Source organism: Ostrea edulis, chromosome 5 (genome assembly GCF_947568905.1).
Source record: "Ostrea edulis chromosome 5, xbOstEdul1.1, whole genome shotgun sequence".
NCBI classification, from domain to species: domain Eukaryota; kingdom Metazoa; phylum Mollusca; class Bivalvia; order Ostreida; family Ostreidae; genus Ostrea; species Ostrea edulis.
In genome coordinates, this window is record NC_079168.1 from 22,376,154 (window position 1) to 22,391,369 (window position 15,216).

The 15,216-nt window shown below is 33.6% G+C and overlaps 1 protein-coding gene across 8 annotated transcripts in view; it reads right to left on the reverse strand.

Moving 5' to 3' along the window:
- The window catches only part of LOC125648996 (WD repeat-containing protein 87-like), a 72,558-nt gene that overhangs the window by 50,082 nt on the left and 7,260 nt on the right, over positions 1-15,216 (reverse strand). For all 8 annotated transcript variants that reach the window (XM_056164431.1, XM_056164435.1, XM_056164429.1 and 5 more), the window contains exons 6-18: positions 13,380-13,739; positions 11,922-12,164; positions 11,183-11,350; positions 10,881-11,054; positions 10,224-10,403; positions 9,915-10,079; positions 8,867-9,037; positions 6,862-7,014; positions 6,611-6,676; positions 6,358-6,468; positions 1,723-1,785; positions 1,461-1,580; positions 876-995 (exon numbers count right to left, since the gene is read on the reverse strand). In XM_056164431.1, the coding sequence (XP_056020406.1) occupies positions 876-995; positions 1,461-1,580; positions 1,723-1,785; positions 6,358-6,468; positions 6,611-6,676; positions 6,862-7,014; positions 8,867-9,037; positions 9,915-10,079; positions 10,224-10,403; positions 10,881-11,054; positions 11,183-11,350; positions 11,922-12,164; positions 13,380-13,739 (2,094 nt within the window). The remainder of the gene's footprint in view (positions 1-875; positions 996-1,460; positions 1,581-1,722; positions 1,786-6,357; positions 6,469-6,610; positions 6,677-6,861; positions 7,015-8,866; positions 9,038-9,914; positions 10,080-10,223; positions 10,404-10,880; positions 11,055-11,182; positions 11,351-11,921; positions 12,165-13,379; positions 13,740-15,216) is intronic.

Below are 15,216 nucleotides of genomic sequence, written 5' to 3' on the forward strand. Positions count from 1 at the left end.
AGCTCTTTGAGCCTTCGGCTCAGAAGAGCTAAAAATGTTGATCACCTGAAACATATTGTCCAAGATACTTGAGTAATCTTCCTTTGGTGTACATTCAAAGCCTACCAAGGAGAATGCAGACTGTATTGCATTCTCGGGGACATATTACGAAATATTAAGCAAAAAAGGTAGTGATTTTTTAGTGATAAAAAACTTAACGGTTGGTTTACAAAATTTCATGACATTGGCCATTTTGTGAACTCATTTATATGTCCCACTACTGTATGTTCGTCCATTTTAGTCTATCGTGTGTTGTACTTGTTGAATTCTCACAATAAATAGTGAACTTGTTATCTTTTTCTTGAAAGTTCATGGAGGCATGAAACATGCTATGTCAGGTGTGTGGTAATGCTGCACCACTCTTTGGTACCATGTGGTTTGACTTTCTAATTGTTCAATTAATAAGTCTAATTTAATGGCTGGGAATACATGTAAAAAAGAAATTCATTTTTGAAACTACATGAGGGTATGAACTGCAATGTTTCTTGCCGGCATACTTTTAATGAAGCACTAATGCACTTTATGAAGTATGCTGGTGTGAAGTGTCACAATTCATACTCTCATGTATTTTCTAAAATGAAATTTATTTCTTAAATTTACCTGTAAACACCAGTATCGCAAGGGTGTTTTACTGGTTATCATTATTTTCAAATTATAATAATTCCATAGCAAAACATATCTTTGAAAGGTAGGTTCTGAAATACTAATCAAAGAACTTACAATTACCCGGTATGACTCATAATTTTTTCCCCTTTTCCATACTCTAAACTTTGGGATTTGTTGTAAAAGGTTCTCTACAAGAAATAATTAAAATACACAAATGATTCAGTGCATACCTTTAAGCTTGCTTCCTGTTCCCTTTGCTCAGAAAATTTCTTCTTATACTTCATCTCCCGTTTCAGTTCATCTAGTTTTCTTCCAAGTTTCAATCTTTTTTCTTTTAATATTTTGTTTGCCTATTAAATTCATTTCATTAATACGTCTGTAACAGCAATGTAAAAGTACATGCGTCTTGTTTTAAAAATTGATAGGTTCTGAATATGCTAGCTCTTCAAGTCTTGCACGATCTATTCTTTAATTCTAACTTTTATTACAAAAAAAAAAAATGTTTAGAATTTATCAAACTAGTAAATTTACCACTTTTCCTTTTCTGTTTGGCTCAGAAACATTTTCAATCATGCTTAAAAGGACACATCGCATGTTACTATTTTATTCTTTTCATGCATAAAACTAGTTGTCAACGATGTAACAACATAATTTGTCTAATCCAAAAATAAATATTAAATAATTGCACTGTCTATTTTTATAGAAAAACAACGCCAATTACAGATGTTTAAAGGAATAAGATTTCCCAAATAGTACCTAGATAGTGACCCATATAAACATTATTTACTCGCAATTGCCATTTCATACTCGCTTACCTTTAAGCTTGCTTCCTGTTCCCTTTGCTCAGAAAATTTCTTCTTATACTTCATCTCCTGTTTCAGTTCGTCTAGTTTTCTTCCAAGTTTCAATCTATTTGCTTTTAATATTTTGTTTGCCTAATAAAAAATTAATTTCATTAATAACAGCAATATAAAAGTACATCTGTCTTGTGAAAATTGATAGATTTTGAATATGCTCTTTCAATTTTAACTGTCATTACCATAAAACACTTAGAATTTATCAAAGTAATAAATTTACCACTGCTCCTTTTCTCTTTTGCTCAGAAACATTTTCCATCACCTTATCTGTCATTATCTTGATCTGAAATGTTGATGTTTTGTGCACAAGAAAAGAAATGTTTGTGTCCATTAAAATTTCAACTTAACATATAATAACACAGTAATTTTTCTAACCTTCAATTGCTCTCTCTCTCTCTCTCTCTCTCTCTCTCTCTCTCATTATTTTAATGCTAAAAACTCCTGCATTATTTTAAGGTGGGTCGATCCTCATGTGACTTATCAATATTAATGGTTAAAAGTGCAAAATCTGTATTAATTTCCATTCAATATAGTTAAATTTAATCAATAACCAAAGAAAATGTGTATGTTACCACATTTTTAAAAATGTCAGACATAAAAAAAACCCAGAAGTAAATGTTAACATCAGAAAATCACACATTTTTGTTATATGGAATAATTAAAATAGATAAAAACTTGTTGAATTGACAAATTTTAAATATCAACAGTTTAAAAAAAAGTTAATTCATAGATATGTATAAATTAATTAATAATTATGGATAATTTGGGAAATCATGTATAATAGACATTCAGTAGAAGAAATACCAGCATAAGGAGTTATTCCCCTTGACAACTTTTTTTTAATTACAAAGAATTGATTATCCATGGAAAATATAAACTTTTTCAAAATCAATAGTTTACCAATTTTTTTTATTTTATGCAGTGAATAAAATTCCTCTGAAAGATATATTTCTATCAAGCCCAAAGTTTAATTTGATGAAGATTTTTGCAAAAACCTATGACATCACACAAGGATCGATTAACCTTAACTTTAGCCTTGTGGCTTCCAACATTATAAAATGTCCTGCATGACGTAATGATACACTGTGGACATTCTACGATATCTGATGTCCCACATAGCAAAGCTGTGTCCAACATTTCTTTATTTCTTAAGAAATTTCAAAGGTACTAATTAAACCATGTAATCCCATCTACAGACTTCAGAACCACCTTTGCCACAGGTGACTTCCCTCGGCAGGTGTGCAACAGTTCCAAGTCTGTAGATGTTGGTCTATCTTATGGCACTTTATGATTTTCTTGAGACTTAAAGGGTTGGCCTGAAAGGTGCCAATTTGCATGTAATTTAGGATTTAGTGTATTTCTTTAAGAATTTTTATTCTTTATTTTCTATTGCTTCTTTATAGCAAGGTATGACTATAATCTGACAATTATAAAGTCTCCCAAACAAAGCATTGGCTCTATTTATCTTCGCAATTATCAGTTTGTTGGTAAATCAGTTTGTAGGAAAAACTATCTAATCATCATTGTTGAAGACCCCATTTATATTTGATTTAAATGTATGAGATGACAATGCAAAAATACAATGATATAAGGCCTCAACCATGCACATTTTTTCTGCACCAGAAATCAAAGGGTTTTATAAGATAAAACTAGGAAGAATTGTTTTAGCACACTAAAACTTATGTCTCTCCTTCCATTTTCCATACTTTTTTTTAAAGTGGAAAATTAAGAGTTACAGTACATAACAGCCACCTATACATGTACATGTATATGTGCTTCAACCAAGAACAGTGTTGAGAACACATATGATAGTAAATTAACTTACTAATATACCAAATATCAAAGGCCTATGTCAAAAGACAAAAAAAGTAATGGTCCACACAAAAAACATGCCCCAAACAAAAATTCTATCCTTTGACCACTGTCTGATCATGGTATACCAACATACCAAATACAAAGGCTTATGACATGTTCCATGAAAAAGGCTTGTATTGACTCCCATTTGGAATGTTTTTTCAAAGTGCCAAACTGTGGTAATTTTTTGTGGTAACTAAAAATATTAACACTCAGGATGAAGAAAATGTAAAAAATAAAATTATAAAAGTATTCTTTCACTTTTAATTTCATTTTTTTAAAAACGGTTGCTAACGTCACATTTTTATGACGGAACACTTGACGGAAAATGAATTAGCAATTAATAAATCTTCTGTTTACTAAATAAGTTATGAAATTATTTAACTACATGGCTCTCTTAATGAAAGGTTTAAATGTAATCTATATACATTACATCGAGACCAATGTTTGTTGTGCTTTAATAATGACTCCGAATCTTTTATTTTCTGACAATGCTAATGTCGGTTCTTGACGGAACTTTTTTTATGCTAATGTTATTGTTTGACGGAACAAAATCTTGCAGAACTTTTTCGCAGTGATGTAAATCATGATAGAGTATAAGTAGTTTCCCATGATGAGTTTTTATTGCAATAAAATAGTCTTTGAATTCATAAACCGGTAGTTTGACGTACAATTTAGTACAAATAGAACGATTTCTTATGCTAACGTCACATGTTGCTAACATCAGCAATTTTGACAGAAAGTCTATCGCTTGAAGTTTTACGTAAATCTGGATACCTCATTCACTCAACCTGCCATTCAATTGGAAAATCCCATTACAACGCCCCTTGCAGGGAGAGGTGCAATAATAATAAAGAACCACAACTCTTACAATGGTTTGGTAAAGAAGTGTGCTAATGTCACATTGTGCCGAGTAGAGTTTGACAGAATGATGTTAGACCAAATATCAATGTAATTTCTTAAGTTAAATATTTTGTTTAAAGAAAATAAAATCTGTTCCACAATTAGATTATGACTTTTAATGCTTAATTCCAGAAAAATAATCAAAGCAAATTGTTTTGCAGTACATCTCTATGTACATATGTACATTAGTGCTAACGTCAATATGTTTGACAGAACGAAAGTTACAAAAACTGCTTACTTTGAATTTACTTTTGAATAATTTGTTTTCATAAATAGTTTGCAATTTTATTGATAAAATTTAAGTAAAAGTACATACATTTTTTTACATCTTTTTCGCCCCTTGTTTTCTTATTTAAGTTGAAATAAAGTACCCGAGAAGTTGGGTACCACTTCTCACGGGAGTTAATTCTGTCAATTTTTCTCATATTTTGAACATTCACATTCCAAAATAATTTTAACAATTTATGTGTGGCAAAATATTTTTGATTTTATAATTAACTCTAGTCCATTCAAGTTTGTAATTAAAAACATTCTTTACTTTTTGAGCATATTTATTTTTAAATACGGAGGGGAAAAAATTGACGGACATTTTATGCTAATTTGGTGGAATATGTCTTATGTCAAAAGACAACAAGAGACCCATGGACCACATCGCTCACCTGAGTCACCCTGGACCATATTCAAAGATTTTCCCTATAAATTTGCATGTAAAACTTTGATCCCCTATTTTGGCCCCACCCTACCCCAGGGGGCCATGATTACAACAAATTTGAATCTGCTCTATATCAGGAAGCTTTCATTTAAGTTTCAATTTTTCTGGCACAGTGGTTCTTGAGAAGAAGTTTTTAAAATATTTTCCCTATTCCCTATTGTGGCCCCATTCTAACCCCATGGGTCATGATTTGAACAAACTTGAATTCGTACTATGTCAGGAAGCTTTCATGTTAACTTCAGCATTTCTGGCCCAGTGGTTCTTGAGAAGATTTTCCCTATATATTTGTATGTAAAACTTTGATCCCCTATTGTGGCCCCACCCTACGCCTGGGGGCCATGATTTGAACAAATTTGAATCTGCACTATGTCAGGCAGCTTTCATGTAAATGTAAACTTCTCTGGCCCAATGGTTCTTGAGAAGAAGATTTTTAAGATTTCCCCTATATACTCGCATGTAAAACTTTGATCCCCTATTGTGGCCCATCCTACCCCCAGGGGCCATGAGTTTAACAAACTTGAATCTGCTCTATATCTGGAAGCTTCCATGTAAGTTTCAACTTTTCTGGCCAAGTGGTTCTTGAGAAGATTTTTAAATATTTTCCCTCTAAATTTGCATGAAAAAATTTGACCCCTATTGTGACCCTACCTTACCACCCGGGGGCCATGATTTCAACAAATTTGAATCTGCACTTTGTCACGAAGCTTTCATGCAAATGTAAACTTTTCTGGCCCAATGGTTCTTAATGCAGAAGAGCAAACCAAGGAAGGGGTATGGCCTTCAGATTAAAGGCCCATGGGCTACATCACTCACCTGAGCAGCAGTTCCTAGCAATAAATAAGCTTGAGCAAAACTATCATTATACAAGCAGCTTGGTTCAGAAAAAACTTTTCAAAGGTAACAAGGTAATGCTTGCATATTAGCATGATTAACCATAACCCTGTTGTTCTGTAGAAGATTTTTAAAGATTTCTACATGTAAAACTTTGATCCCCTACTGTGGCCACCCTACCCCCGGAGGCCATAATTTGAACATACTTATATCTACACAATGTCAAGAAACTTTCATGTGAATTTCAACTTTTCTGGCCCAGTGGTTCTCGAGAAGATCTTTAAAAGACCCCCCCCCCCTATTTTTTGGTCTATTCTTAATTATCTCCCTTTGGAAAAGGAGATTGCCCTTAACTTGAACAAACTTGAATCCGCTTTTACCAAAGAATACAATGTGCCAAGCCTGGTTCTGGAAAAGAAGATGAAATTGCGAAAAGTTTACACCAATGTTGCTGAAAGACAACGGAAAAATCTTGATCAGAAAAGCTCTCGTGAGCTAAAAAACATGCTGAAATCAATCAAATCTGAACTTCATCCTCTGAAATCAAGTAGGTACCTCTTTCTTCAGCTTTCTTACTTTCTGCTGACTCTTCTTTGCAATCTTTTGTTGCATTTTCTTTGCTTTCTTGGCTGTTGCTGCCAAAAGTTTGTTCACTTTATCTGTTCTCTAAATACAAAATATTTTGTGCTTCATAAAGATAATTTTGCTTTAATAATAAAACTGCAAAACAATCTGGAATGCATAGCAATAGCATATTGTTACAATATTTTTTTTATTCATTCTACAAAATTGCATGAATGATGAAAACCTTTTCTTCTTCTGCCCGTGTAATTTCTACATTCTCCTTCTGTCTTGTCTTTTCTATGTCCTTGACCTGATATATATTTACAAATCACAATTTGGATTAGCCTTAAAACAAATGTACAGTAAAGTATGAAGAAATGAATTTTCTTCTGAAAACCACCATAAAACATTGATTGCAAATCTTTCTAAATTTTGTTTGTAAATGCAATGATTGAAACTTAAAATATTAGTAGCAGAATATCAAATAAGCCTTACTTCATTTAAAAAGCGACCAATTTTTTTCTGCACTGCTTCTAATTGTTTGTGGTCTGTGTCTTCAGTGGCGGATATAGACTCTATAGTATGTCTGACAGCATCCTTGATTTTGGCTAATTTTCTGTCTACCTTGTCATTAACACTTCCAGTTTTCTTTTACAAAATTGGAAAAAAGAACTGACTGATAATGTCACATATTGGAAACATTCTGATTTTAAACATACAGCCACAAGTTGCATTTATGTAGCCTTCATATAGCCTTGTTTGTGACAATCCAAACATTTTTTTTATCTGCGGATATGAAATCACTACACCATGGTGTTCACCACATTGAAGATTATAGCTGCATTCATGAAACAATGATGGAAAAGTTTTTCAGCTGCAATACATTGTACCTGCCAGGTCACCAGTATTGTCAATATCAAATAATTCAGTTAGAAAACAATTATGTCTGCAAATAATTTTGAAAGAGAGTGAGAGAGTAACAGCTTAAAGCATTTCAATTTGATCTTAAAAGTACCACACTGATCAATTCAGGATCAGTGAAAATAAAAATCATGTAAACTTAAACAGAGACAGCTAGTTTTACAGATCTGCCACGACAGCAAAGAATATATAGCAATGACTACAATACATTTATGCAAACTTCAATTCAGATGGAGCCCAGAAGTGTTCATCGGATGTCATTTTGTTTGTTTGATCAATTAATTTCATTATAAAGAAATTTTCATGTCTAAAATGACATTGGGGGGTGGGGGTGTACTCAATTTTACTCTACTACTGGGGAAAGGTAGTCAAAAGGCAGTGTTACAAGCAAGTTATGGAAGTACATGAATACATGTTCTACATTATAGTGAACGCAGCGAGCTTTAAAGATTAGCAGAGAGAAAATTCAAATCTAGTGAATTTTTGATGTCGAGTTAAAATTCATTCCTATTGACTGTCCTTTTTGATCCCACAAAGTCACATGTGATATTTTGTTGGTCTGAGATTATAAACTGATTGGGAAAATCATGATAGTGCCACCAACAATTTTTCAGGAGCTAGATGGCCTATCAATTCAAGTGGAAATAAATAATTTCATACTTAAATATACATGCACTTCTCTAGCGCCAAAGGTCACACAATTCGATTATGTACGCATGATGGTAAACACCAGTCACAGTGAACATAATATGATTGAGAGGTGGGGATTGTCACCAACAGTCAGTAAAAATAAAAGAAAAAGCATTTTTGGCACTTGTCAAAAAACATCCTGGCCAAGCTCAATTGAAATTTCATGCTTGTCCAAAATTCTTAATATCATGCTTTGAGTTACACAATGGATTATAAATTTGGAAGTATCTCTATTTATACTGTAGTATATAAAGGAGAGAGGAGAAAATCTTTGGCTGGACCGGGAATCGAACTCGGGATCCCTGCATTACTAGTCAGGTGCTCTAACCACTGATCTATCCAGGCCGATATCTACAGTCCGTATAGCCCTAATTACTACATTCCTCCCTCCTTCAGATCAATTATAACTTTATAATTGTCTTTCAAACTCAACCCAGGTTCATTTCGCCCCTGGTAGGCCAACCTGCACCACCAGGAGTGGTCAACGGCACCAAATGTAGTATATAAAGGAGAGAGGAGAAAATCTTTGGCTGGACCGGGAATCAAACCCGGGACCCCTGCATTACTAGTCAGGTGCTCTAACCACTGAGCTATCCAGGTCGATATCCACAGTCCGTATAGCCCTAATTACTACAATACTTACCGATGATGTAATAGTACTAGTACATGTATATGTTAAAATATAAATGAAATCCATTTATTAGTCTCTCTCTCCCTCTCTCTTGCTTTTTATCTATACAATGTAGGTGAACACAGCTACATGTACATCCTGATGTGATTTTAACTCTGCTGCTGACAAAGTTTGGATCACCACAAACAAGACTTTTAAAAAAATAACTCTAATAAATATTACTCTAGTCATCCTTTGGAAGAACTAACTATTCTATACCTCATTCATAATGGCTTCAACTTTTTCATTTAACTTTGAATATTGTGACTTTCCAATGGCCTTCAGTTTTGCTAAGGCTCTTTGAATCTGTTTCTTTTGAGCTTGTAGTTTTATATTTGTGTCTGCAGATGATTTGTCCAAGGCGACCTTTTCAGATACTTTCTTCATCACCTGGAATTTACATCATATTACAAAAAAATTAAAAGAAGAGGCCCATGGGCCACATCACTCACCTGAGTCACCTTGGCCCATGCATATATAAAGATTTTCCCTAATATATTTGCATGTAAAACTTTGATTCCCTATTTTGACCCACCATACTGATTTTAACAAAATTGAATCTGCACTACATGTATGTCATTAAGCTTCCACATAAATTTGAACTTTTCTGGACCAGTGCTTCTTGAAAAGAATTTTTTCCTATATATATTTTGCATGTAAAACTTTAATTCCCTATTGTGGCCCCATTCTACCCCCGGGGCCCATGATTTTCACAAACTTGAATCTGAACTATGCCAGGAAGTTGCTATGTAAATTTCAACTTGTCTGGCCCAGTGGTTCTTGAGAAGATTTTTAAAGATTTTCCCTATATACATGAACAGTCAAACCTGTATTAAGAGACCATCCAACGGAAATTGGAAAAAATGTCACATATGACAGGTGGTCTCTTAATACAGGTTGCTTATTTTCCATAGTAAATGCACTTAGCGAATAATATACAGAAATAGTTTGTACAATAGAGAAAATAACTGTACATGTATTTGGAATTCATTAAGAATATTAAGTATGGTTTTAATAGTTGTAAAATAAAATTAAGTTAAAAATCTTAAAATACAATGTGTTGTTTGATAATTCATTATTCATCACAAATTACATTTAATCTGTTTAAGAAGGATAAAATTTGCATGCATTTCATAAACAATCAGATGTTAATGATTTTTCCCAAATCAATAGGGCATAGGGTAACTTTAAGATTGGCGTAAAAAACACCAAAGATACACATATATACTGTTTATCCATGGCGAGTATTTTTTCCCAAATTTCTTACCCCTTTAACTTTCTGATCTAGCTTTGCTTTTGTCTCTTTCAACTTTTTGTCCTCCTTTCGTCTCATTTTCTCCAACTTTCTGTTCACTTTTTCAGCAGCAGTCATGGCTGTTTGCACCTTACTTTCAGTCTTTTTTGTTAACATTTTACTCTTCTTGTCCATTGCCTGTTTGAATAAAGAAAAATGTATAACAATAAACTGTCAGTGCTTTGGAAAAATCATCTTCAGTATTGTAAGTAACTCTCATTTTGTATTGAACATCTAATCTTTGCTTGTCCAATCTGTTTTCCAATTAAGGTTAAACATCACCTTCTTAATTGCATTTCTTAAATCTCCCCGTAGTTTTGCAGAATTTTCTAGATTTGACTTCTCTACATTTTTCAGTGACTGAACCAAACTTTTCTCTTTTTTCCTTATTCTGTTCAACTTTTCTTTCAGCTCATGGTTGTCTTTCTCAAAATTTTGGCTTCCATCTGAAATTCTTGATGTCTACAATAAATCAGAAATTTAGAACAGTTACAGCAATTCCTTAAGCATTTTCAAGTGCTTAAAGTTCACCCAAATTTTCTGAATATAAAAACATTGCTGTGTATATACATGTGTTTGTTACAATAACTATGAAATCATATTTATTACATGTGTATGTAATTAATGAATAATTTTTAGGTACTGATGTGCTTATCCATCAATTTGTTTTTCCTCACCAGTTTTGCATTAATGTTTCCAATCTTACATATGAATGGTATAAAAACTACATATGAATGCATTCCATTATCTCTATATATTCATAATAACTTTCTTTGTACAAAAATTTACTGAAAGTATCCATCATGGGCCAATTACTCTAATTTTAGTAAATTCGTGTATTTCCTTGTTACACTTTCTTCCTGTAACATAAATATATATTTTTCAGATGCATTTTTTATAGACTACAGTATTTTAGCTATATGATATGAGTGCACTCACTTCAAGAGTTAGGTCGCTGATCTTTTTGTCAAGACTTTTTACTTTCCCTTTTTCCTTCCGAGTCCATCGAGAAAAAGACTTCAAGGACTCAACCAAAACTTGTTGCAATTTTTCTACTCTCTGACCTACTAACCATTTGCTTCTCCTCTCCATTTTTGCCACTAATTCTACAGTCTGTTGATAAGTGAAGTAAAAAGAGAGAGAAAAATATTGCAGTTGGAATGTGACAAAAAAAGGAATCTAAAATAATCTTACACTCAATAAATTAAAATGGTTATACATAGGTCAAACATATCATTTACCCTTTGGAGAAATTTGTTCATTCCTTTATTCATGATCTGAAATCTTTTGTTGTTGGCTTCATTAAGTCGTCCGACATATGTTTTAAGTTTTTGAAGCAAACCATGGATTTCTTTTGACACCTCAGGACTCTGTTCTCTACGACTAAAGCCTCCCAGGTTTTCTACATTCTTGAAAAACAAAAATACATTGTATACATGTACTTACTACAGCTAGTCCATAGAAACTCCAAACTAGATTATCCTACAAGGACTTTATGCCTCTGTGAGCATATCCCATAATTATTAATTTCAATATATATATTTATCAATACGTTGATTTGGTGAATGTGGCATCATTATTAAGGTGGCTCACCACACCTTGAAAGAGTTTCTCAAATTAGCACAAAATTATCTAATTATGAAAAACATAAATACACGTCAAAAGGCAGAACAATATGCAATTTTGGGATTTAAAAAAACATGATTTTCAAAAATCTATTTCATTAAATATGAACAAAAGACTCCATTGGATTTGAATGGCAGGTTAGTAACCCAATATTTCATCCAATGAGCTATGATGATAGATAAATTAATCCATTGCTACAAAATAATTTCACATACATGTAGCTTTTAAAATCGCTATTTTGTGACATAATGTCATAAACAGTATAAGTCTTGGTGTAGAGAGCTACCTTAAAAGAGTATTACTGAAGACACCTCTATTCTAATTTGCTTCAATTTTCTCATTGAATCCACATACTTGCCAGACATAACTGGTTTGCACTGCTTTCTTCAGGTCTTGTAATTCTTTGTTAATCTTTTCAATCATGGATTTACTTTTTGTTTCACCGATCTGGGACAGAATAACAGCATGGGCAACAAGTTTTATGTTGTGTTCAAGTCTCTTAATTTGTTTCCGAATTTTCTTTCCATGTTGATGTAATTCCTCCATTGACTTGACAGCAACTGCTTGGAACTTTTGCATTTTTGCATCATTCCTGGACTACATGAAAAGATTTACTTTGCAAACATCTATTTGGTACACAAATACATTACATATTTGGTCATTTTGGCATCAGAAATATAAATATTTTTCTCAAAAAAGTAGTTTTAAATATTAACACTTTATTTTTTTAGCCCTATATCATTTTTAAATGTATATCGATCATTTTATATGAACAAAAATTTTGGCAAATTTTCCTCATCTGACAAGAAATCCAACACTAGCTTCCAGTTTCCCAAAATTACTCAATACATGATACACAATGACATCATTTCATGAATGAAGCAAGGAATCCCCTATCTATATAGGATGTGTTGCATATCTAACATTCATTGTAACAGGAAGGGAGAAAATGCAATGGACCAGACCGGGATTCGAACCCGGGCCCCCTGAATCTCTAGTCAGGTGCTCTACCAACTGAGCTTACTGGCCACCGGCGATCGAACCCGGCTGACCGCTACATCATGAAGAACATGAAAACCTTACTGATATTTTGGACTATTCAGACAATTCCTTTTGAATATTTCAAACAACTTTCTAAGAGTTTAAACTTTATTTTATTTTATGATGACTAATATCTATAAGTGGACAATCTGCAAAATGGCATTGAAGTATTGTACAAAATTTCAAGTCTATCCGATAAGCGATATAGGAGAATTAAGTGTTCAAAAACTATAGGTTTTAACATCCTTCACCCCTCTTAGATCTAATATAACTTTTAGGAAAATAATTGGATCCTCCTGTCCCTTTAATATGCACATCTACAAATGGCAATGAAGTATTGTACAAAGTTTCAAATCTGTCAGATAAGCCATATATAGGAGAAGTGTTCACAAGCTATTTTACATCCTCCATTCCTCTTAGATCCACTATAACATTTAGGAAAATAATTGGATCCTCCTGTCTGAACAATATGCACATCTACAAATGGCAATGAAGCATTGTACAAAGTTTCAAGTCTATCCGATAAGCCATACAGAAGGAGGAACGTTCACAAGATTTTGTGACAGATGGACAGACAAAAACAATATGTCTCCCAGGTGTGAGAGGAGAGACATAATTCCTTAGACAAAATAGATAACATTTATCTAAATATTCAAGTACATGTGCAAGCTTCTGCACAGACCTAAAAAATTTGACTAGGTTCATCTTTTTTAAACAGAGCAGACAGTTAATTCAACAGGCACTCAAATTATCATAGCACTTAATTGTTACCTGTTTATTGAGAACATCTATCTTCTTTGCAATGATGATCATTAGCTGATGAAACAGAGATATATCATTGTGAAGATTGGCACTCCTTCCTTCCAATTTTCTTAGAGTAGCATCAAAAGTATCCCTACTTTTCTGCAGGGAAGCTATGTCTTCTTTAACTTTTTTATCCGAGGTCTTAATTTGCAGTTCATTCATCGATGCCTTTATACTGCGGATGTCTTTCGTGGCCTTAAGTAGGTCTTTATTTAAATTATGCATTCTTTTATTAAAATGCAATAATGACCTTATTTGCATTTCCTTAATCTTTGTAAAATTTCCCACTACAGTCTTGCTTATGTGAAGAATTTTGTCCCGCAGATCCTGAAATGTTTAAATAAATAAATTTATTATGAAACAGAATTAGTTCTTGGTCAGTCCTGATTGGACCAAAGAAGTGTTGGGAATCAGCTGGAAAACATTAATCGATTAATTGGAGATGTATACAAATTCCATCATCAATTATAATCAGTATATTGAAATGCAATAAACTTAAAAATGAAAGAAAGCACACATACTCCACGTTCCAACATTGATTGACAATGCCTCACATAATGAACGGTAATGCTATGCATTACTGCAAGAACAGGACAGATGGACTTGAAATTCTAAGTTCAAAAGGGGCATAACTCCCAGAAAAACTATTGAATAAGAATTTCCTGGGAATATGCATATCTACACAGTGTGTCCTTATTAACTACTAAGTTTCACGAAATTCTGTTGAGCGGTCTTGGAAGAAATGCGCTGACAAGAACAGGACAGGCGAGCTCGAGATTCAAGTTCAAAAGGGGCATAACTCCCAGAAAAATTATTGAATCAGAATTTCCTGGGAATATGCACATCTACAGTGTGTCCTTATTAATTACAAAGTTTCACTAAATTCTGTTGAGCGATCTCAGAGAAGTTGCACTGACAAAGGGACTGACGGACAGGTCAAAAAAATTATACCCTCCACAACTTAGTTGCATGGGGTATTATGACAAGAATATCAGTAAAACTGATGGATGCTTCCTGAAAAGCAACTTAACAATGAACTTCTTCATATGACAAATGAATCACACAATGATCAATAACTGTTGAAATATTGTTGAAACAAGAGGTACTGTGAGCAATGCTCACTAAGAATACCCCCTGCTTACCCCAATCTCCCAAAGGGTGTTGGTAATGGGTATAAACTACCTCTTTTCTGAGTGTAAAAAACAAATGGCATGACAAACCGAACCATATTGCTACTTCGATGTCCAGTGCGCGTGACCTTTGACCTTTTGACCCCAAAATCGATAGGGAACATCTTCATCCCATGGGTAGTCCATATGTATGATATGGTGACTGTAGGTGGAAAGGATAATGCTTTAGAGCCCGGAAACCATATTGCTACTTCGATGTCCAGTGCGCTTGACCTTTGATCTTTTGACCCCAAAATCAATAGGAAACATCTTCATCCCATGGGTAGTCCATATGTATGATATGGTGACTGTAGGTGGAAAGGATAACGCTTTAGAGCCCGGAAACCATATTGCTACTTCGATGTCCAGTGTGCTTGACCTTTGACCTTTTGACCCCAAAATCGATAGGGAACATCTTCATCCCATGGGTAGTCCATATGTATGATATGGTGACTGTAGGTGGAAAGGATAATGCTTTAGAGCCCGGAAACCATATTGCTACTTCGATGTCCAGTGTGCTTGACCTTTTGACCCCAAAATCGATAGGGAACATCTTCATCCCATGGGTAGTCCATATGTATGATATGGTGACTGTAGGTGGAAAGGATAACGCTTTAGAGCCCGGAAACCATATT